The sequence below is a fragment of the Lytechinus pictus genome, chromosome 1 (genome assembly GCF_037042905.1).
Source record: "Lytechinus pictus isolate F3 Inbred chromosome 1, Lp3.0, whole genome shotgun sequence".
Classification (NCBI taxonomy): domain Eukaryota; kingdom Metazoa; phylum Echinodermata; class Echinoidea; order Temnopleuroida; family Toxopneustidae; genus Lytechinus; species Lytechinus pictus.
In genome coordinates this window covers 3,464,078-3,486,336 of record NC_087245.1, presented here as the reverse complement: position 1 = coordinate 3,486,336, position 22,259 = coordinate 3,464,078, and the positions used below count along the sequence as shown (strand labels likewise).

Here is a 22,259-nt window from a genome sequence, read left to right as displayed (position 1 = left end):
TTTAAATGAAAAAAACAAACAAACATCAATTAATCAGAATCAATCGGAATCTCTCATCTCTATTTCACTCGCTCTTTTTAATCCTTTGTATCTTTTCTCTGTACCCGTTCTCCATCATCTCTTTACCTCTATGAATCAAACAGAATTAGTATCATGAGGTAACATACTGGATCACAAAGCGACCGTATATTTTCATGGCCATTTCAATTGAGCTTCTTCTATTTTTAAATCGCAAATGTGCGGATATTTTGGCGGCGTCGAATATTCACTCCGTTACACTCTATTTGCGGAGCTAGCTAATGGATTAGGAATTCTATGGGCATTTTCAAATCATGCGATCATTGTTTACTGATTTGTGCAACTTAGAAATGACAGTTGTAATGATTCCGACATTATGCGATGGTGTTCATTTTGTTGACTGCATTGACGGGATAAAGACGGTCATAATAATAAACTAAGTTTATAAAGATGGCGTTTGTAATTTAAACGGCTACAAAGGTAACAAATATATCGCGATGATAATGATGATGTTGTTGTCGCTGATGATGCTTTACGGAGATGGTAGTACGGGTAATGAAATATGATTTTCTACCAAAACGGTACATTGCGGTATGTACGACCATGTGCCCCTATTTGGAAGGAATGATTAAGAGATCCCTCTTTGGAGTGAAAAACACTTTTTGATTTGTGAGAACAAAAATTGTGATCGATCTATAAGCTTGTCCCCACAAAGTCCCTCAAAATTGAACAATTTTCAGCCCCCCTGCATTTTGAAAACGTGACCCCCGGTCTATGAATCCAAACGTTTGTTATTTTGTTTGTTAATCTGTCTTTTAAACTTGTTGTTTTTATCTCAATTCCATTTTTATGGTCAATTTGAAGATTAAAGATTTGGGTTCTCTACTCATCTGAATAAAACACATGGTTGAATGCGTGCATGAAGTTCTATGTAATGTACACATAATTTTTTAAAATCTAAATCTACTTATGTCTACATTTAATCCATCTTGGTTTATGAAGGTATTTTTATCAGTCGATTTTTCCTGTCGCTTTTTACATCAATATCTTAAAAAAAAATATTTATCCATCCATCCATCTCTCTTGCACTACCCCACACCCCTTTAAGCCACTATGAAGTCAATTCATGTTACTTACTTTGTATTAACATGGAACGCATTTGTAGTACCCGTGTGTTCAAAGTCGTGAATTATTGCTGCTAGAAGTGAAGCGAAGATCTCTAAGTCAGACAACCAGTGCTGTAAAACAATAACACAACTTAGGTATTAGACAGAAAAACATCTTAGAAAAGGAGGAGTGTAGAGTCTTCATAATTGTTGAAGAGGAATGATAACTATAGAGAAACATTAGATAGAGAGGAAGAACATGAAGATATACAATAATTCTTTTTCAAAATTTATCAAAATAGCGATGTATTTATCATGTTAATTTAAATTATTTTACTTGGCTCTTGGATAAAAGAAAAAAATATAAATGAAATATTATACACACATAAAATAATGAAATCTGGAGAATAAATTGAAACTAGTAAAAGTAAAAGTGAAAAAACGTGAAAAATTGAAATTTCATTCGACTTTTCTTTGATTAGTTTATTCTATATATATATATATTCATTTCATTTCATTTCATTTCGTTTATTTCCATTTTCAACAATTACAGTTTATTTTGTACATTTTAACATATAAATAACAAAACATATTTCAAGTATTTCTGTACAAAAATTATATTCAAGATTATTACATATCAGGTTGGAAATGGAGGAGGCTGCTAAAAAGCGGAGCTTGTAGAGTGCAGCCTCCTAATAAATATTCTTGTAGTTGCATAACATATAAAAATCAAAATAACAACTAGAGCATGAACCAGTTAAATTAAAAGGAAATAGGGGAAATTAAAATAGAAAAGGAAATAAGAAAAAGAGAGATTAAAGGTCTCCAGAATCCAGCCCCAGCACTCATATGTATATACATATATAAATATATATATCCACGTACCACCTTTTTTCGAATAAGTCTTCATTCGTATGATAAATCGAATTTTATCTAAAAGTAACACACAATGTGTTTCGTGAATGTTTATTTCTAACTTAATAAAAAGTCTTTACGAAGTGAACAAGTGACACACTTTCAAAAACATGTGCACGGAAATAAGCGACAAGGTGGATCACCAGGGGAAAAACACAAAAGGCACGTTAGAGCAGGTACCTATTATTCATGGTTTGAAATCAATCATTTTTGGATAACCAAATTGAATTTCACACCAAAATATATAAAATTTGAGAAAAAAAAACATGAACTCATGTACTGAAAAAAGGAGAGAAAGATAAAACACGTACCAATTGCAAACAATAAATTTGGACTAGAATGACAAAGGTTTGATATTGTTTGACATAACTGTTTGATATATCAAAGACAAATGGCAGACTTTGTTCCTGTTGTACTTGTGAGTCATTCATAAGTTATATAGCATAATATTTAAATGGTCGGTACAACAATTTTCTAATTTCTAGCCCTGTTTGGTGTCACAACAGTAGTACTCCATCTATACCCTCGCACGCATGTATATCATCTGCGATTCACACATACGAACCTCCTCAGATTACACTTCTTTACGCATACGTCACTAAGCAACCAAAGAAGATGTTGCCATAGCAGCACACGCGAAACAATATGCACTAAATGTAATCAATGCAGTAATTGATTGGGGATGATAAATTTAACGCTACTTTCTGCCCTTTATTCCCAAAGCTCCTTTTATTGTTCTTTTTAGTCGATCATTTTATAGAGATGTTTTTTTCTTCACTCGAGCCCCAAGCGGTTCACTAATTTTTGTGTCTATCTACTAACCAGGACATCGTGTTTTACGTTGGTTCTTTTATTATGTATCCGTCTAAATAGCATACAATCGATATCATTTGCACTGATTTCCTGCCAAATGAGGTCTCCATGAGATCATGTCATTCATTTAATGTCAGATTCTAAACATTAAATGTGGAGCCAAACATGATGAATCCATTCATGTTCTCATTTCCCCCTTTTTTAAACATGACGCTAACTTAAAACGAGAAGCTATCCTAATATGGTTTTATTACATTTGATCACTTTACAAAATCTCTGTCAATTAGTTTCCAAGCTTTGGAAGGGAGTACATGAATGTTCGTGTTAGAATCGCGATTAAAGTTAGTAATATGACACTTCTACATCACAACACTTAATAGCATCATTACAAAAGTCGCATCCCACTTCAAAAGAAAGGATGGTGAAATTCGACCGAAGCGTTTCATCTATATCAATGTGAATGTAAACCATATTACATGACTGGTTGTGACTGTGTACCGAATTGATACAGTCTTACAGGTAATACAGTCGTATCTTATAGACCACTTACAACATTATTTAATATCCAGATTATAAATCAAAGAAAATATAAGCTCTTTGGGGTCAAGTATAAGCCAATGGGACAACTACACAGCCACGCACAATACACTCTTAAAAATGTTGGGCAACATACGGTCCACACAACAATTGGTTAAAAAATTTATCCAACTCTGGGTAGTTTTCAACCAATACTGTGTAGTTTTCACCCAAAGCACATATTATTGGTGTAAAACTACCCAGAATTGGATAAAGTTTTAACCAATTGTTGTGTGGACCGTATGTTGCCCAACATTTTTAAGAGTGTACTTAGATCGTAGAATGGAAATATTTATTCAAAGAAATGACACAAAAACCCATCTAGCTTAATCATTACTTGAAAATATTTTGAAATCAAACTTCGATCTTGGTATCCTAAATACGTAGCATATTGGTTTGAAAGTGCCATGTAATTTCGTCATGTTACATCATGTGATGCAACTATACCCCGTTCACGCACCTCGAGGTCAAATGGGTGCCAAATCCAATTTTAAATTCCACACCTCATATAAAAACAATGCTGCTAACTCCGTTATTTCACAGTGCAAAAGTAATATTTCATGTGCCATGAAGACATGGCATTGTGCTTAAATCTTATTAGAGGAACAGAATCGATGTATATCGATGTCATCTAAATTCAAGACAGGGGTTCAAAATAATTTCCTTTTTAGGAAAGTGGTGAGAACATTTTACAGTTAGCGTTAAAAAATGGATGAAAAAATTACCAGTAAAGATAATTCGGACAGCGCGATATAAACAAAAATGAAGCACTTGAAAACAAACTATGACCTAAAAAAAATGTTTGGTCATTTTACGCGGTAACGTCTTACCCCATAGCAGGTAATGTAAAAATAAAACATCACATTACGCTCGTACAATCTACATTTCAAGGATTTAAAATCAATCCAGATCGGCTGTGATTAGTGACCATTAATTTTCAATCTTAATGATTAACTTTTAAATCTCAAAAGATTTTAGATCAAATCTGAATGCTCTATATTTTAATCCACAAGGTTTAATTTTAAATTTAACATTCGGCTGGACAATATTTACAGCCTATCAAGATTTTTATGAAATCTTTGGAATTTTGAATGTATCACAAGCAAATTCCATAAAACTAACCCGGTTACAGAAAGATTTATAATAAAACCCAACTCTAACATAAAAGCCATGTATTCAGGATTAGCGGTTATTTTAGAGTTGTGTTTGAACGATACTCTTTCTGCAAAGGGCCCCTTATGTGTATCGTGTTTCGATAAGTGGCGCAATTATGAAGTAAACTCTAAATTCCATGGATTTGATATGATTCTATATCAGGTGTGAATAACGACGATTATAATTCTGGATTCAGTTCGAATCATACAGATTTAATTTAAAAGTCAAAGAATTTAAATTCAAATCTTTAGGCTTCAAATTAAAATCCCAACAGATTGTACTTAAATCCACTAGGCCTATTTAGCTGGAGACATCTGCCGATTTGGATTAATTTCAAATCATATGATTTAGAGTTATTTGAGAAGCGGCTACGACAGCTTTAATATTCATCCCTACTGGAATGATTTCGTTCACTTACCACTAGTCCCATTCGTGCTAACATGTGATGTACTGTCTGTGTGACGTCAGCCGCATGAAGCAGATTATGGTAAGGATTGCCATACTTGCTATAACCAAGTTCCATAGCGTCCAAGAAAGCACCGAGTACAGAATGAGGAATCTACGGAACCAAGAGGAGAAATAAAAAATTATAAAATAAGGAACACAAATGATATGTGGAGCAGTAACACAGAGCATCGTTTGACGACACAAGACAGCAGACATTGTCTTTTACCAGGTTTACACATCGTGGCAGGCATCTACTCGAAAGCTCGAGAAGTCAATAGTAAATTCTCTTCTGCCATCGAAGGTATGCTGACGTAGAAATATCGAAATCAATTGATTAGTAAAGAACATGAGTGGACTTCTACCACTAAAGTCCCAACAACAAAGAAGGTATCAAGACTTGCTAATTGTACAAAATCTGCAGATTTCATGCATGAAAATAAAATCCTCAAAGAGAATTCTGAGAAACTGTCAGCTGCCATGAGTGGCCACATTGTCACTATTTTCATCACATCAAGTTTGCGCAATGTAGGCCTATGTAGTTTTATTTTTGAATTGGTAAATGAGTCTGCTGATGGTAACAATTTACATTTATTTACCTACATGAAGGAAATGACGGTATGATCGTTTCCCCACAAAATGTGCGATTTGACAAGTACCCCGCCACAGTTGAGCCATTCGCAGCTGACCGCAGAACTTTTCCTATCTAGGGATGCATTTCCCTTTTCCTTCTTGCCTACAGTTACCTCATAATTCCCATATTGTTACAGATCGTGGGATGTCAAAGGATATTATCTTCTATCCATTACAGAGACCCAAATGAGTTGGTCTCTTAAAATGAATATCCCGATAAACAAGATTTTAATAAATAAAGTGAGCTTTGATACTACGTGATGCCAATAATTAAGACTGGCAACTATTTTGTTTTATTTTGAAAATGTTTGAAGCGTGTATTTTGTTAAATTATACTCTTAATGTTAATCATAAAAGATCTGACGTCCTTTTTTATATAGAACTTACAGCTTTGTTAATTTGGGCATTATGGTACCTTCGTCACATGGCTCAACAGGCAACTCAAACCAAAGGTTCTACGATTGTTCAATAAATTTCAAAGTCACCATGATCGATATTTTTTTTTTTAAACATATTTTCACCACGATTTCTCTATGATTCGCGACAAGATGACAAAATTTAATGCATCTAAGTGCTCGATTTTTAGGATATCTTGGAAGAAAGATCCAGGCTATACAAAGTACACTCTTCTAGGCGATCAGCTTCGGGAGATCAACAGTCACAAATACTTGGGGATCTATATAGAAAATAAGCTGAAATGGGATATACAGACACAATATGCAATATATAAGAGTAAAAAGTCTTAAAATTCATCAGAAGAAAGTTCAATTATTGCTCCAAAGAGATAAAAGAGCGTCAGTATCACACCTTGGTGAGACCCCATCTCAAATATGCTTGCATTACGGGCTGCTCTATTTGTGATGGAGAAGAACAGTAGAGAATGCAGCTTTACAGATACGTTGGAGACACTGGGCTGGAACTCCTTAGAGGATAGAAGGAAAATCTACGCCTCATTAGCTTTTTTAAGATGATACGTGGAAAACTCTACCTAGATCTACAAAGATACGCCTCAAAGAAAGAAACACGATTGAGACGCCCTCACGATGGACAATTCAACGTAAAGTCTACCTTCATATCAACGACACACTTAGCGAACCCCTTCTTCCCCGAAACAATCACGCATTGGAACAATCTCACAAAAGAAAAGCTCTGAAACCGTAAAAATCAAGCTACAAAGGCCCTCTCAAAACCCCAAACCATAAATAATACTACCACTATCGCATGCCCCGAGTAACACTTCCTGGTGGATGACTTCGGGGAAAACGACTAGAAGGTACAATATTTAACCATGACAAAACACTGAAAATCTCGGTAAGGTGGGAAAGGGTTATTAAAACGCTTTGTGTGTAACAGTATTACCGGTGATGGTGATATTTGTCAGGAGCTCAATATGCAAAAAAATATAAATGACAATGTTGTTCATGTCAATAATCATAAAAAATAAAAGTTTGTTTAAAATAAGTAATCGACAATATAAATAAATATGGTTTGACAGAAACTCCTATATGCTGCTAAACATTTCGTCAATGCCTCGACCTATACACTTTTTGGTGGATCATGATGGCAATTTAAAAATCTCTGTTAGTTGATGTATTAAACAATGTGCACCTCAATAGCAGGGAGTACTTTCATGCACCGACAAACTACTTCCCATTGACGCACTGGACGAAAAGACGGAAACAAATTTCGCTTTAACAGGTGCTATTTGTGACGTGATATCTATTCTGTTTTCTATAAATAACATAATCATCTTTCAGGGCTTCATACAATAACAGGGGTACACGTCTTAATTCTGCTGGAGTAATTTACATTGTCTACTAAGCAGCAATATCATTAATCAACACCAAACATGAAATCCAGAAGAATGCACTTTTTTGAAAGTCACGACGATCAAGATAACATAATGACAGTATCTTTTTAATCCATTCGCAGGAGTAATAATACTTGAACCATGGTACGACACCAAAAACAAGGTTCTGCACTGGAAACCCCGATGTGCCTCTTTGATGATGACTTCCCTTTTTAGCCTTGCATGCGTGAGACAAATAAGGGGCACGGAGTATATGATTAGCCCATGATACGACCTATAGGTAAGCGAGAAAGCAGTTATATGCCCCGAGTGACAATGATGAAGAAACTCTATCTGGATTATTACCTGTGTAGCTGGTTTAGAAGAGTTGTCGGGGGGAGAAATTGAATCTTCAGGTGAGGACAATGGCAGGGTGATTGATGAAGGGATACGAAAAGGAAGATGGGAAGAACGTGGAGAACGTGAGGAGGATGAGAAATGGAGACATAGACTGAATGAAGAATGTAAGAAAATTACAATGAATAGAGATTGACAAATCTAAAAAGAGTACAGTGAGCAAACACTTAAGACGGAAGACAATCTTGCGATATGACTGTACAATTCATTTATAAATGTTATACAAGGGACCAAAATAAGAGTTATAAAAGGACATCTCGTAACTAAATTCGAAACTCTGTAACTGTTTTGGACAAGTACACAGCGATACGTTTGACATATAATTGTGTCACAGAAGTATGGCCTACTGTTACATTGTGAACCTTTAAAAATACATGGAAGGGATGGCCAAAATTAGGGTAAGTGAGGGAATGAAATGAAAAAAGAGGGATTTAGAGACGGATAGATTAAAATACAAATAGGAAGACAGGTTACTATATAGACAGCATGATAGGCAGATTGCTGAAACATGAGAGAGAGAGAGAGAGAGAGATTATATGTGTGAGGGAGAAAGAGAGAGAGAGAAAGAGAGAGAGCGAGAGAAGAAGAGAGGGGGAGAGAGGGAGGGGAAACATTTCAAGATGAAAACAAACTATCTATAGTAGATCTGAACATACTACAAATAAAAAAAATGGAAAAAAAAATCATTAAGTATTCGAGTGGAGTAATCAAATCCAAGGAAAGACGATAACATTGAAAGAGGGTCAAAGACAAAATGATCAATTTCTCGTGTAACTGATAATAGAATTTATCCTTGACTGATTTCAAATGATTAAACACTGTTGCATACTTCATCATCACTAAATACGAAATTAAAATCACTTGAATTGTCCCTAAATTGTGAAACTGCAATGAAAAGTTCTGCAATTGGTGGCAAAGTTAAACTAGTAATCCTTATTGGTTATATGCAAGACTTCTGAACTAATTGCACATGCAACACCGATTTTGACTGATGATTGACAGTTTAAGATTTAATGCAAATGTTCACGGTAGTTCTGCCCGGAGGTGATGCGTTATGAGCAAACCTATGAATATTTGCATTAGGATAAAAAGGGATATTTAAGCATGATTTTGAAAACAACAGCCTATATAATCCTCGAAAGGTTGAAGGATGGTGATAGTTGGATGAACTGTACTTGGAGGGATTGGTTTGGGGGAGAGACGATGTTTGAACAGCCGTTTGCACAGTAAATCAACCTGACAACCGGGTCATATCGCTCTGTGCTGCCTGCCACCACCAATCACACAAGAATACACAACATTTCACGAGATCTCTTCACACTGCCACCAACTTCAATAGAACTTTTAAAGTCCGTTCAAGTAATCATCAGGTAAGTCAACACCATATTACCATCCTAATCATTTTTACGTGCGATTTCTGCGAAAGTGTGTCATAAAATTTAAATGTATAACATCAATATAATTCTTAATTGCAAAAGACACAAAGCAGTTTGTTCCGAAGGGATTTTTTAATGGTAAATTGCTTTATGATGAGAACATTTGGCAGTGATGACGTCCGCTAATGTTTATCGCGCTAGTGCGAATAACACGACGTGAGATCGTCTGAAATATGACAACCTTGTGTTAAATTAGAACTGACAGGCTTTAAGAGAAGGATGAGAAATAGGTGACAAAATTAAGCCTGCTATTATTCCCAGATAAAGAGGAGCAAACGAAGACAATGATGTTATGAATAACTTCGGAAAAGTGATGTGACTCAAGTATTGAGTGTGTTCTGGAACAGAAGCAGAATATATCATGTGACATCTCGCTAAAGAATGTTGAACATGAGATCTATTCTTTTTTTAGGAGAAAATGTCACGTGGTATTTCATGTTTTTGACTTTTTTACTCGCCATTTTGACAGATTCTCCGTGCGAATCCATTTCCTTTCCATTATCTGGCCTCCTTCAAGAAGAGCACATGAGGACCATCTCGGATACATTGTAGACAGAATGAATCTTACTTCAAACGTGATCGTGCGAGGAGAAAAACCGTGTGATCTAAAATTACAGAATTTCTTCTCTGGCACGTCACGCATGCAATGCAGATAAATACATGTATATATATATTTATAATGAGATGAGGGACGACTCAAAAGATGACGTCAGGAAACCATTCTTAGCTTTAGCTTTCGTCTATCAAGACTTCGCCAGAAGCGGTCTGTAAATACAGACTATTATGGCAGTAGGGTGCCTACATGTATTCTTGGCATCACAATATACAGTGCGTCCCAGAAAAAACGAAACCGAGATTAAGCGATGATTTATCATAATTTAATCACAAATACAATAGACAAATGACCTACCAATGTAAAGCTTAAAATCTCCTCTTTCATCCGATATTACTTAGATTATTCCCCATTCACGCATGAGTGAGCAAAAGCAATTTGAATAAAGGATACCAAAAACTAATTTGGCGGGGGGTATCTGAATTAAAAAAAGAAAATCACATGCCTAAAAAGTTCAATATCTGCTCTTTTTTTGATATCTTAATCACAAAAAATGGTCAAGAAGTAAAAAAGTTATGGTCCCTCGAAACAATGCTTGTATTTCCATAATTTCATTAAATAAACGTGTTTTCACCGGTTTCCCACAGAAGCTATCGCATGGTTAACAAAATACTTAATGCATGGCTGATCGTCAAGTGAGTTTGAACGCTAGCCTGTAGAACCTCTTAATTTTATGAAATTATTGAAATTCAAGCCTTATTTCAAATAACCAGAACTTTATTATTTCTTGACCATTTTCTGTAATTGAGGTATCAAATTAAAGAGCAGATATTGAACTTTTCAAAAATGGGGTTTTCTATTTGAAACCCAGATACAGCCCGCCAAATGACTTTTTGGTATCCCCTCTTCAAATTGTTTTTGCTCACTCATGCGTGAATGAGAAATAATCTAAGTAATTTTAGATGAAAGAGGAGATTCTAAGCTTTACAATGGTAGGTCATTTGTCTATTGTATTTGTGATTAAGTTATGATAAATCATCGATAAATCTCGGTTTCGTTTTTTGTGGGACGCACTGTATATATATATATATATATATATATATAAACTCCTCAAAAAAAGTTTGGAAACCTGACTTTGATCGATAATCACTCCTTAGTTTTAGTGAATATTAACATGTAATTGATACCAATAGATCATTTAATGTTCTTTAAAATGATACCCTATATTTACAATAAAGTGTCAAACTCAGTCGCACGTAAAGTCATATTATGTCTTGCACACATCGATGAACAAACACAATTTGGGGGATATTTCTTGTGTTGAACCTTCCACTATTTGCAATTGATAAATCCACCCACATTATTAACAAAAATGTTTTGGCTATCACAAAGGGCAGTGCCTTTTTTATGTACAATAGATCGAAGAAAAATTGATTCCAGCCACGCGTGAATGAGCACTCATTAACGAAAACACTTTTTGGAAGTTTGAAATAGAAATTTGAATGATACAATAACAATAATTTGAGCATTTCTTGCCGTTAATTTCAATATCATGGTTGAGCGAATACGCCTTGAAATTTACGGCAAGAAATGCTCAAATCATTGTTATTGTATCATTTAAATTTCTATTTCTAACTTCCAAAAGGGTTCTTCGTTAATCTGTGCTCATTTTCATGCGTGGCTTGAATCAATTTGAATCAGTAAGCCAAAACCTTGGACGAATATTCTTCTCAATTGGTCAATTTTTTAATGTTTATTTCGATTAAATTCTCAATCGATTCTTTGCCCAGGAGAAGCGTTATAAGCTTTCTCCAATAGAAAGTAGACATCACGTCTGAACTTTGTTTAAAATTACACATCGCCGCAGACTTTTTGGCTAAGACGGAGCAAGACAAACGGCGTGCGCAGTATTTTTCTATCAATATTTGCACACATGGGAAGCCGATGGCAGACTCATCGAAGCTAATACCCGGATTCTAAAAACTGTCACAGATCCCATGAAGATGAAGAATAAACAATAAAGAAACCAACCAATACAGCAAGTTGGGTCGAGGATCATCGAACTTGATGTGATGGGTTATGGATCATCATGTGTTAGGAGCTTGGGGTGGAGAAGGTGGAAATTGAGTTACGAAACTTCCAACGGGATCGTAAAACAGAAACCAAAATCCTGGACGTATTTTTAAGGATCATTTGTGGCGGAAAAGTTGCAAATCTAAGGTATTTCATCTTTACAAAAAACTAAATGTAATCTAGGTATGAAAATGACAATATCCATTTTCAACAAATGTATTGCCAAAACGATAAAATGAAGGGGTTGGGACCATCGTGTTAAGGGAGAGTGTGTGCTGTTAGGATCATTATTCTAGGTAAGTTACGGGGTTGGAATCGTTGTGCTAGGTGTGTGTGTGTGGGGTCGAGATCGTTGTAATGGGTGAGTGTTTGGGGTCAGGATCATTGTGGTAGGTGATTTTTTGGGGTCAAGATCATTGTAGTAGTTGAGTGGGTGGGGTCGGGATCGTTGTGATAGGTGAGTGGGTGGGGTCCGGATCGTTGTTCTTGGAGAGTGTATGGGGCTCGGGATAATTATGGTCGGTGGGCGTGTGTGGGATAGGGATTGCTATGCTAGGTGAATGTGTGGGATTGGAATCACTGTGCGAGGTGAGTGTGTGGGGTCCGGATCGTCGAGCTAGGTGAGTGGGTGGGGTCGGAATCGTTGTGCTAGGTGAATGCGTGGGGTTGGAATCACTGTGCGAGGTGAGTTGGTGGGGTCGGGATCGTTGTGCTAAGTGAGTGGGTGGGGTCAGGATAGTTGTTCTAGTTGTGTGAGTGGGGTCGGGATCATAGTGGTAGTTGAATGTGTGGGCTTCGAAAACATTAAGCTGTAGGTGTGTTGGGTTTAGGTTAATTGTGGTAGGTGAGAGTGTGGAATTGGGATCAATGTGCTGCGTGAGTGCGTTGGGTTGGGATCATTGTGTTAGTTGAGTGTGTGAGATTAGGTGCTAGGATATGTTTGTGGGGGTTTGGAAAATTATTGTTGTTGAGTGTGTCAGGTCAAGATCATTGTGCGAGTTGAGCGCGTGGGATTGGCTTCACTGTTACTGGGGCCACCTGAACTAGTTCGGTATCGAGTTTGTGAAGTCCAAATTGCAAAGTTGCTATATAATTTGCATTATTATCATTATCATTATTTAGATAAAACAATATCAGCGCTCATTGTGATTGCAACATTTTCGTTTGGAATGGAATATAATGAAGTCTTAAAAAAATCTACAAACACGTAGTAACTATTGCCCACGTTCCTTTCATATATCACCAATAAGTAAATTAAATGTTTTACCGACCTTGAATTTTGTTTGGAGATCGTAGCGTGATAAGACCTCCGTTGCTAGGCATTTGAGGGCGTGGCCGTCACTCTCTGTATCCAAGGAAAATATGTCGAATGACCAATCATCAATCGTCTGTAATTCAGAAAAGAAAGTAAACACAATAAACGCTGGTTAGATCAATGTCTAAGCTACTGGACAGGACAAATCACTGAACCTAAGGTTTTTAAATTCTCAGTTCATTTCAATACTTTAAATGTAAATGATACTCTTTACCGAAAAACACAATATAAATATGAATAAAATGAGTTCCAGATCTGCTATGAAAAATTCATTTCAAAAGTACGTTAGAATTAAATATGAAGTCTGATAATATGAACTATAAATAGATTCTCTTTGGTTTTATGAGAAAGAAAACTATTTCTGATATTAGAAATAAAGAAACAGATACATTTCAAAGAATGAATATCGTTATCCGATCACATCTGTATAAATGCTACAGAGACATGATAGACAAAGTTCATTGTAATGACGAGCAGTTAGTCTCCAGTGCAGTCTGTATATGATCCCAATTCAATAAATTATTAAAGCTATCTATAGGGCACATTGTTCTTATATTTCCCTTCATGTACGTTGTTCCAGGATCGTGGGTGATCAAGACATTAAATATTTTATGGCTATTCGGTAAGTATTTCATTATAGTTCATGAACTTTCCATCAATACGGGCCTACCGGTTGGAACACGTTTTCTCTCTATCATTTGCAAGGTTAGTCTATTTGGTGTTAGTATATCTTATCTCTCTTGAGTAATAGAAGGTCATATTGACATTTCCTTTATTGTGCGAGTATGATGTCAGTTTCATAATTCATTTCCTAATGAAATGTTTAAGAGTAAGCCAAGCATAGTTGAAATGACTAATTACCTATCAGCTACATAAACATATAAACTCCTAGCCATCAGAAAACATGAAACGGATAAGAAATAGAAATGCTTCAAAATTAATGAACACATCTCGAGCAAAACGCCCTGCGCACACTAGCCTATAAGTTCGCACATGAAGTCAATTTTTGAAAAGTCCAAAGTGGCACTTCTTTTGTAAATGCTGCTTGACATTGGATCAGTCTCTTTTTTTTATTTTTACTATGGATGGTTAATATGGATAGCAAATGTAAGATAAAGGCAATGGAAACAAGCCTTGTTAGAGATGCATAGTCTGACACGTATGCCACAGACGCAGGTGGTCATCCCTGATCAGATCTTTAACAATTTAGAAGAAAGGATCTACAATGGATGTAATATTTAGAGTAGTGACTGAACTTGTATTTAATAGGTCTCCCTAATATCGATACAATATCCTTTGTTTCTTATGTTGTCTTCATAAAGATAAAATATATTGCATACAAATGAGGATATATCTGAAGATATACTTTGTAAATGATCTACCGAAGGTTTCACTCCTTTTGGAGTGTACTATACAACCTGTTAAGAAGCTGCAAGCTTGAAGAGAAATATGTGTGTAATGATGGCATTTAAGAATATAACTAAGCATCTTAACAAATGCTTCCATAGTGAAAATCACAACGGACATTTATTGGAGAGGGAACATTATATAAATGTATAGTCAGATGAATGAATTGAATGAAGCGTCTTCTACTTGGCTTCTACTTCCAGCAAACCCTTTTGACCCCATATTCCCTATATTATTCAGAAACAAGAAATATCATTTGAATAATAACAAGTGTGAATTTTCTTATGCAGATTTTTTATTAAAATTAAATGCTGAACGGTTGAGAAAAGTAGGGGTACGGGGTGTGTTCGATAATTGATAAGGGTGTTTGATTAGGGAGGGGACATTTGATTAAAACATACATGACATGATCAACCAGAACATTAATTTCAAGTTATTTACGGAGATATTGAAGGTACTTGGAAGGGACATAAGTGTCGGGAAGGACGTATAGTGAGAGTCTTGGTTAGCGGACAGAGGGTGTGTGAATAATGAAGGCCAGGTTCATGTGAGTTTGTAGGTAGGGGAGTAGACATATTTGAGGAAAGAAAAGGGAATAAAGGGTGAATGGTAGAATATGGGGTAGTTGGGGGAGATATACAAGTACAGCAGCACCAGGTGCAATCGGGAAAGATGTGATAAATATTGAGGATATCTATCGATAGCCACTTGTGCCGAATTGCTAAAACATAAGTGCTCGGCAAGCGCAGTGCTTCCGAGTGGGCGAGGGTGAGAAATGATGAGGGAAAAGACAAAGAATGAAAGAAGAAAGACAGCGAAAGGGAGAGAACCGACAGGGAATTAAAATGAAAGACCCTTAGAAATGGTTGAATGGGAAGGACATTAAGATTGGGTTTAAGTTTATTTGTCATGTGTGTATGTGATAAAACTAGGAGGGATGCAAGAAATGACGGAGAGAGACAGAAAGAGAAACAACAGACTAATAAAGAGTTTATGTGAGAGCAGGGGTGGCGGAGCGAATTTGAAAGTGGGGGGGGGGGGGGCACGGGGGAAAATGGCACCTTTTCTTTCGAAAAGGGCATTCTCTTAAAACAAAGAAAAAATGTCACATATACCAAACTTGAATGACTCATAAAACGCATGCAACATTATCATTCTAGTTTTTTTTCCTTCATAAGTAGTAACATATAAAATGATATTGTTTTCTTGTTTCTTATCAATGGTGGTGTTTCTTTGTAGGAATTTGTCAAAGCATTGAAATTGCTGGCTGTTCCTGTCCACAGTGAAGTCCAGGGCATCAACACTCAGTTCGTGTACATGCATGATTAGAAGGTTGTTGTATCTCTGAATCCAGAATCATATGACAGGATCAGTTGTTTCAAAAGAAAAGGGACGCCATCAGAATATTAACAGACTGAACATTTTGAACAAAATGGGAAAGAGAAGGGGCATTAATCAGAAGAAAGTAAGGCATTTGAAAATAGGGCATTTAATTAGAGGTCAAAAGGATGAATTTCATTATCAAAAGAAAAAAAGTAGACAAAGGGGCAAACCATAATTTAAAAGGGATTATGAAATTAAAGGATGCACTTGCAGAATGAAGCAGAACGCTAAATAAAGAAAACGGACGCTCATCGGGCACGGAAAGAGCGGTTTTGAAGGAAAACTTATCTGATATAAAGACCAGGCACCTTAGTAAAGGCAAAGGGGCACCTGTTAACACAAAAAAGTTCTTTCTCAGGTGAAAGGAGCACAGAGCACCTTCGATAGGGGGTATTTTATGTTAAAAATGACACTGATAAGAGAAAGGGCACTAGGCAATACCTAAAACGGGCCCTCCTTAGGTGAAAGGGACACAGTACACGGTGGTATTTTTCTTGTGTAAAAAGGACACTTTTTCAGTGCTTCAAAATGTGTGTGTGTGTGTGTGGAGGGGGGGGGGTACTGTGCCCCCACCCCCATGATCGCCGGCCCTGTGTGGGAGCGAGAGAGAGAATAGGTATCCAGATATTAAAATTGTGTCAATCAAACCGATTTTTGCTTAGATTCGTGTTATTTAAATGATATAAATGACTGAGAAAAACAAGATGACTTTTAGACCATGCAGAGTCTTTAACCTTGGTGCTTAAAACATTTTTAAGCACTGTCGTTTGATATCCTATTCAAGAAATAATGAAAAGAAAATAGGGGAAAATATACGAGCAGTGTATGAGCCACATAATTTTTAATTACCCTACAGAATACCACTGTGCAATGGAGAGGGCGCACCTCCATATCGTATTATCAAAATGAATATTATCACTTGCAGTCTATTAATTGCGATTTTTTATTCTAAGCTCATAGTTTTCCTGATTGAACCGTCTGAGATCCCAATTATTAATTTTGTCTGCGACTGGAGGCAATTACTTTAAAACGAGACGGCAAGGTTATAAGCTCGGTCCATGACCCAATGAATTACCTCTTGCAATCATGTCTTTCAGCCTTTCATTAAACTCTGGCATTAAACATGTTGAATCAAAATGTATAATGAAACAGTGATTACGTCAACGCTCTGTAAACACATTTCCTTTCAGAAATTTGTGTTTTCTTTCTTTTGTGTATTCATAATGTTGTCTTAAGAATAATACGGTGAATATTTAATTATCAAATACTAAACAGAATATTTGCATAGAGGTTATTATGTAAAAAAAAACACAATTTCTTTCTATTATAATACATGCATATATGGGTGAGTGTATGTACATACATACATACATACATACATATATATATATATTTATGTACATATTCATTATATATGTATAAACAAGTATTTTTACTTGTTTGTTTATTGCTCCTATATAGTAGAGCCCTCTTAACATGGTGTTTTGCACTTTTCATGTGTGGATTATATATATATATATATATATATATGTATATATATATATATATATGTAATAAATTATACATGTACAACAGCTTTGGCAACTCTTTTATTTAAACATTTTGTGAAAGAAATGGTTCTCTTCATCCATTTCTTTCAAGAAAACCATTTCTTTCACAAAATATATACCTTCTCCTAAAATGACCGTTTGAGTTTTATACACCCCCACAAAGCTTTAAATAAATCATTTGAAATTTCTTATCAGAGAAAAATACAAGTCTGTAACGGTTACACAACGAAACAGTAAACAATTTATACTGTTTTAAACACATGTTGAGCCAGACATTGACTTATGGAATGATGAACGAGCTACAAAAATCAAACAACCCTATCCTAGCTCACCCCTCTTATATAGACACGATGGTACGAGAAAGAGAAACTTTGCTCCTGGTGCAAGATATCGATCGTCTTCTTCATTATCGATCGTCGAGCTGTTTATAGGCTCGTTCTCTAGTCTACCAAGGGGGTCTATTCACTCATCATATCGAACCAAGCTACATTAGTGGCGTGCAGATTCAACTGAATTTTCTCAATATCATGTAAATTTAGCCTTCTGTGCATTTCTTATTGGTTATACTTCTCTCCTTCATTTCGTTTCTTCAGATTTCTCCAAATGAAAAATTTGAAAATGAGAATTTTCGTTAGTGACGTCCTTTGTCATTCTAATTCTACCCAAAATAGTCAGATCTATCCGATGTAATTCTCCAATATAATTTTGATAATATTATTTATCAAAAGATTTCAAATTTGATGGAGTATGATTACCAGATACCTTTATCTGTGTGCCAATAATCACACCATTAACTATATTCTTCGGCATTAAGTATTTTTCAGTATGACGATATGTATAATCTTATCATTACTTCATTCACTACGGATTGTCAGACCTTCGGGTGACAAGTGTCTGTATCACTATACTCCGCTCCGGGTAATGAGTTGTTTCTGTCATATATTTCATTTTTTCAGATTATTTTCTGACCCGGATTTGAGTTTGGGTCGAAACGGACGCTTCACAGGTAAGTATTATTGAAAATGATTTTAGAAGTATATTTAACGTCATGGGTAATAGTGACTACCTGATATCCTGCATGATTATACATAATATTAAAAAAAGAGATTAAAGAAGGATTGTGATATATAATTTGAATCTGGTTATTCAAAATATATAAATGCAAATCAAATGATCTCATTAAAAATATCATCATGGTTCGTTATTATTATAATAGCGCATGCCATTTTTTTTCTCGACTCTGGATAAGGTTTCATTTAAATGATATCGTAAATAAATTCCTTTATTGCAAATATCATTGGGGGTTATTTGATATTGGACAAGAGAAATCTACGTTCAGCATTGCACATCTCATATTCTAAAAGTATTTTCTTCGTCATGGTGTAAGGTCGTTTATCAATATCCATTAAATTCAAACTATTTGAAATTATCACATGGTTTTATCTCCGTTTACCTAGACATTTAAAATCTTACTTAAAGACGTAAAAAAAACATTTTGTACGGTAGCCATAATATATGTATACTTATTTAGTATAATTCAGTATTTAAAAAAATTGAAGTACACTACCAAGTTTCTTCAAACGAATATATGTATCTTAGAATGCCTTGGTGTTCTTCGGAAACCATTCTAAATTCAGCTGTTCGAAAGTCACGCGCAAGGAATAAACATTTAAAACTTTCTCCCTCGTAAACTGTGCTATCAAATAGTCTTCTGAACATGGAATTTTAATCGTTTGTTTCATGAAAATAAGGTGGTAAATTAGATGATTCAAAAGATGAAGTGAGTTAATATCTACCGGAGATGATGGAATTTCGTCACATTTATAATACGACATCTTACCTAACACCAATGTTAAATTTGAATACCACCGTTATAATCCTCTGTGATACCGTCTCTTGTTTGGCTAACGTGTGATATCATATTAAAAACGTGTAAAGATTGCAACAGCGTGTGAGGTTTTCCGATCAGTTCATTTGTCAAAAGATGCACATTTCCTGAATAGCTGACAGAAGCTTTGATGATGTATTACCAGATACAGGTGTTTCGCTGGTTAAAATGTAGTAGCATTTCTGGTTGCCATAGCGACATCACACTATCATTTTTTATGCCGCCTGTTTTCCCACTCCTTATATCATATATGGTAGCTTTCTTTCATAGAGAGCGGTATAAAAGTGTTTTGAAAGTACATGTATATAAATCTCACTTTGTCGGCTCTCTAATGAATGTTTGATGGTGCATATTGTCATACTAGGGTTTGATAGACCGCGTAGTAGGATATTGAAACAAAAAGGTAAATGTGATGATTTACGCAGATAACACTATACAAACAATTTAAACACCTGGTTTTTAGATATCGCCAACTTCCTCTGGAAAAACGGACTTCTTTTAAAATTTAAGACAATCCAACGCCACCGTATTATACAGATAAGATTAGTTGACAAGTGATTCACTTCCTGAAATTCTTTAACTTCATGAAAAATATCAAAAATTCAAAGAACAGAGATATGAGATCTTGTTTTATTAAAGTTACAATTTTAACTGAATATCCCTTCAAAGTATTTTAAGACTGAAGAAATAAAAAGACAATAAAGCTATTAAAGGTATTGTTTAACTTTGTGAGCAGCCGATTAAAACAATTCTCAAACCAAGATGAAACATGTGTACAAGTGCATGTATAAGAACTAATAAACCCTGAAAACAACCATTATTGAGAATGAAAAGCTAAAACTACAAGGCAAACCCCGATTTTGTAAATAGGCGTCTTATAGACGCCTAAATAGTACACATAAGTGTATGGGATGAAATTAAGATGGTGTTTTCGGTCACTTTATATTTCAATTTTTGAAGCACTAAATAATTATTTTCGAACGCAATTTTTTCTGGGCTTCATTTTTTGTAACATATCACAGACACAGGTGACAAGTGTGACCTTCTAGCTCAGATTTTTTTAAAGTCAAACCAATGTTAACCAATCACTTTAAATGAAAGTTTGATTAAAATTGTGATATTTCATCTACCACCAGTCGGCAGGTAGCGGAGATCTATCATAGGCAGCTCTGACCCTCAACAGAAAACATGAGTTGGTAGTATAATGGGATAGTCCTTTTAGTGAATATTATCTATTCGAAATATGATATGGTAAACGCAGGAGTCGTCCATTTTCCCTATCTGGAAGAAAAAAAGTTTTTTTACTAAAATAATTGTTTAAAACATGAGTACAATGAATACATAAGCAACAATCACATACTGTATATACTCAACAAATAAGTTAGTTCCCCCTAAATAAATATGCTGTAACTTTTGAGCGGAATAATTTTACACTCATTAAAACCTGTGAAAACATGAGATTTATCGGTTGGGTCATGCATGAGTAATCAAATATAAAATAAAAAATGACAATTTTTGAAAGTCCCAAGAGTCGTTTTTCAGATTATGTATGTACAGAGTTGGGAGAAGGTTGTTTTTTTGTTTTTTTTGTGTGAATTTTATGGTGCTTATGCTGTTTTACTATCCACTCCTCACAATAATAATAATAATAATAGCAGGGCCCGCTGGGAGAACAGTTTTCGGAACTGAAGCGGCTTCCCTGGGTAAATATACCTGTATTATTATTATTATTAATCATTGATAACGTATGTTCATGGTTGATTGATCATTTTTTTTTTGGTCACTCGGTTTGGGATTGAAATGTTTTGTTAATAACAAAAATATAGATAATCTGAATAAAAAATTCTTAGCAAATATGGGTGATGAATGCTCTTCTTTTACTACAATAGTTGTTATTTGTTTCCATAAAATCCAAACTGTTAAGAAAAACATTTTTAGTGACATTTTTTCAATTTTGTTGCAGTCACTCCTGTGGCAATAATTTACCAAAAAGGTGCTAGTCTTGGTCAAATGAGGGTAATTATTTCCAAAAAGAATTTCAAACCCGGGTTTAACCCAGGTTTAGTTAAACCTGACTATCAGAATACCAAAATGATTTAACTACACCTCGACCACAAGTGAGGTTTAGTTAAGCCAGGGATAACTTTAGACTAGGATTAAATTAAACCTGCTATCAGAATACGGGCCAATGCATCCATATACTGTACGCAATGTCTGAGAGGAAATCAAACTTTAAACAGTAGTGAAATGAGGGTTTGTTTCATGAACGACTTTTGTAACTTCTGCCTTCATTTGTCACGAAACTTCGCACATGGCTTTAGAGTGACATTAATCATTCGATACGGCACAAAGTTGGGCCAAGGCCTTCAATTTTCTTCTCATTTGCATAGTTTTCGAATATTGTGTGCTCACTGAAGCATTAGACATAAAAGTTTTCATAAAAAATTAAATCAATTGAACTATGCAAGAAGGTTTGTGACAGATATCCATAGTAAGCAATTGCATTTTTTGCAATAACGTAAAAAAAGCTATTCACATTCCACTATCATGTTCATTCATGTGTGAATGCTTCATAACGCCTTAGAATTATTAAAGCATGTTGATTGGACATGAGCATTACGAAAACAAAACAGTTGATGAGATGATTTCAGTTCCCCAAATCAAACAATACTTGCCTAGGATATTTGAAAATCGTATTTTTTTCTTTTATAAAAAATTGGCAATTTTTCTTTTAGCTGTGCTCACTGGAGCATGACATAAAACGTAATATTCACTCAGAGGGTAGCTA

At 35.2% G+C, this 22,259-nt stretch overlaps 1 protein-coding gene across 1 annotated transcript in view; it reads right to left on the bottom strand.

The window, feature by feature from the left end:
• The window catches only part of LOC129254241 (dual specificity calcium/calmodulin-dependent 3',5'-cyclic nucleotide phosphodiesterase 1A-like), a 31,345-nt gene extending 14,224 nt beyond the window's left edge, over window positions 1-17,121 (bottom strand). Inside the window, exons 1-4 of the mRNA XM_064106848.1 lie at window positions 17,109-17,121; window positions 13,200-13,351; window positions 5,002-5,142; window positions 1,156-1,256 (exon numbers count right to left, since the gene is read on the bottom strand). Coding sequence (XP_063962918.1) covers window positions 1,156-1,256; window positions 5,002-5,142; window positions 13,200-13,351; window positions 17,109-17,121 — 407 coding nt within the window. The remainder of the gene's footprint in view (window positions 1-1,155; window positions 1,257-5,001; window positions 5,143-13,199; window positions 13,352-17,108) is intronic.
• Between the last annotated feature and the right edge of the window lie 5,138 nt (window positions 17,122-22,259).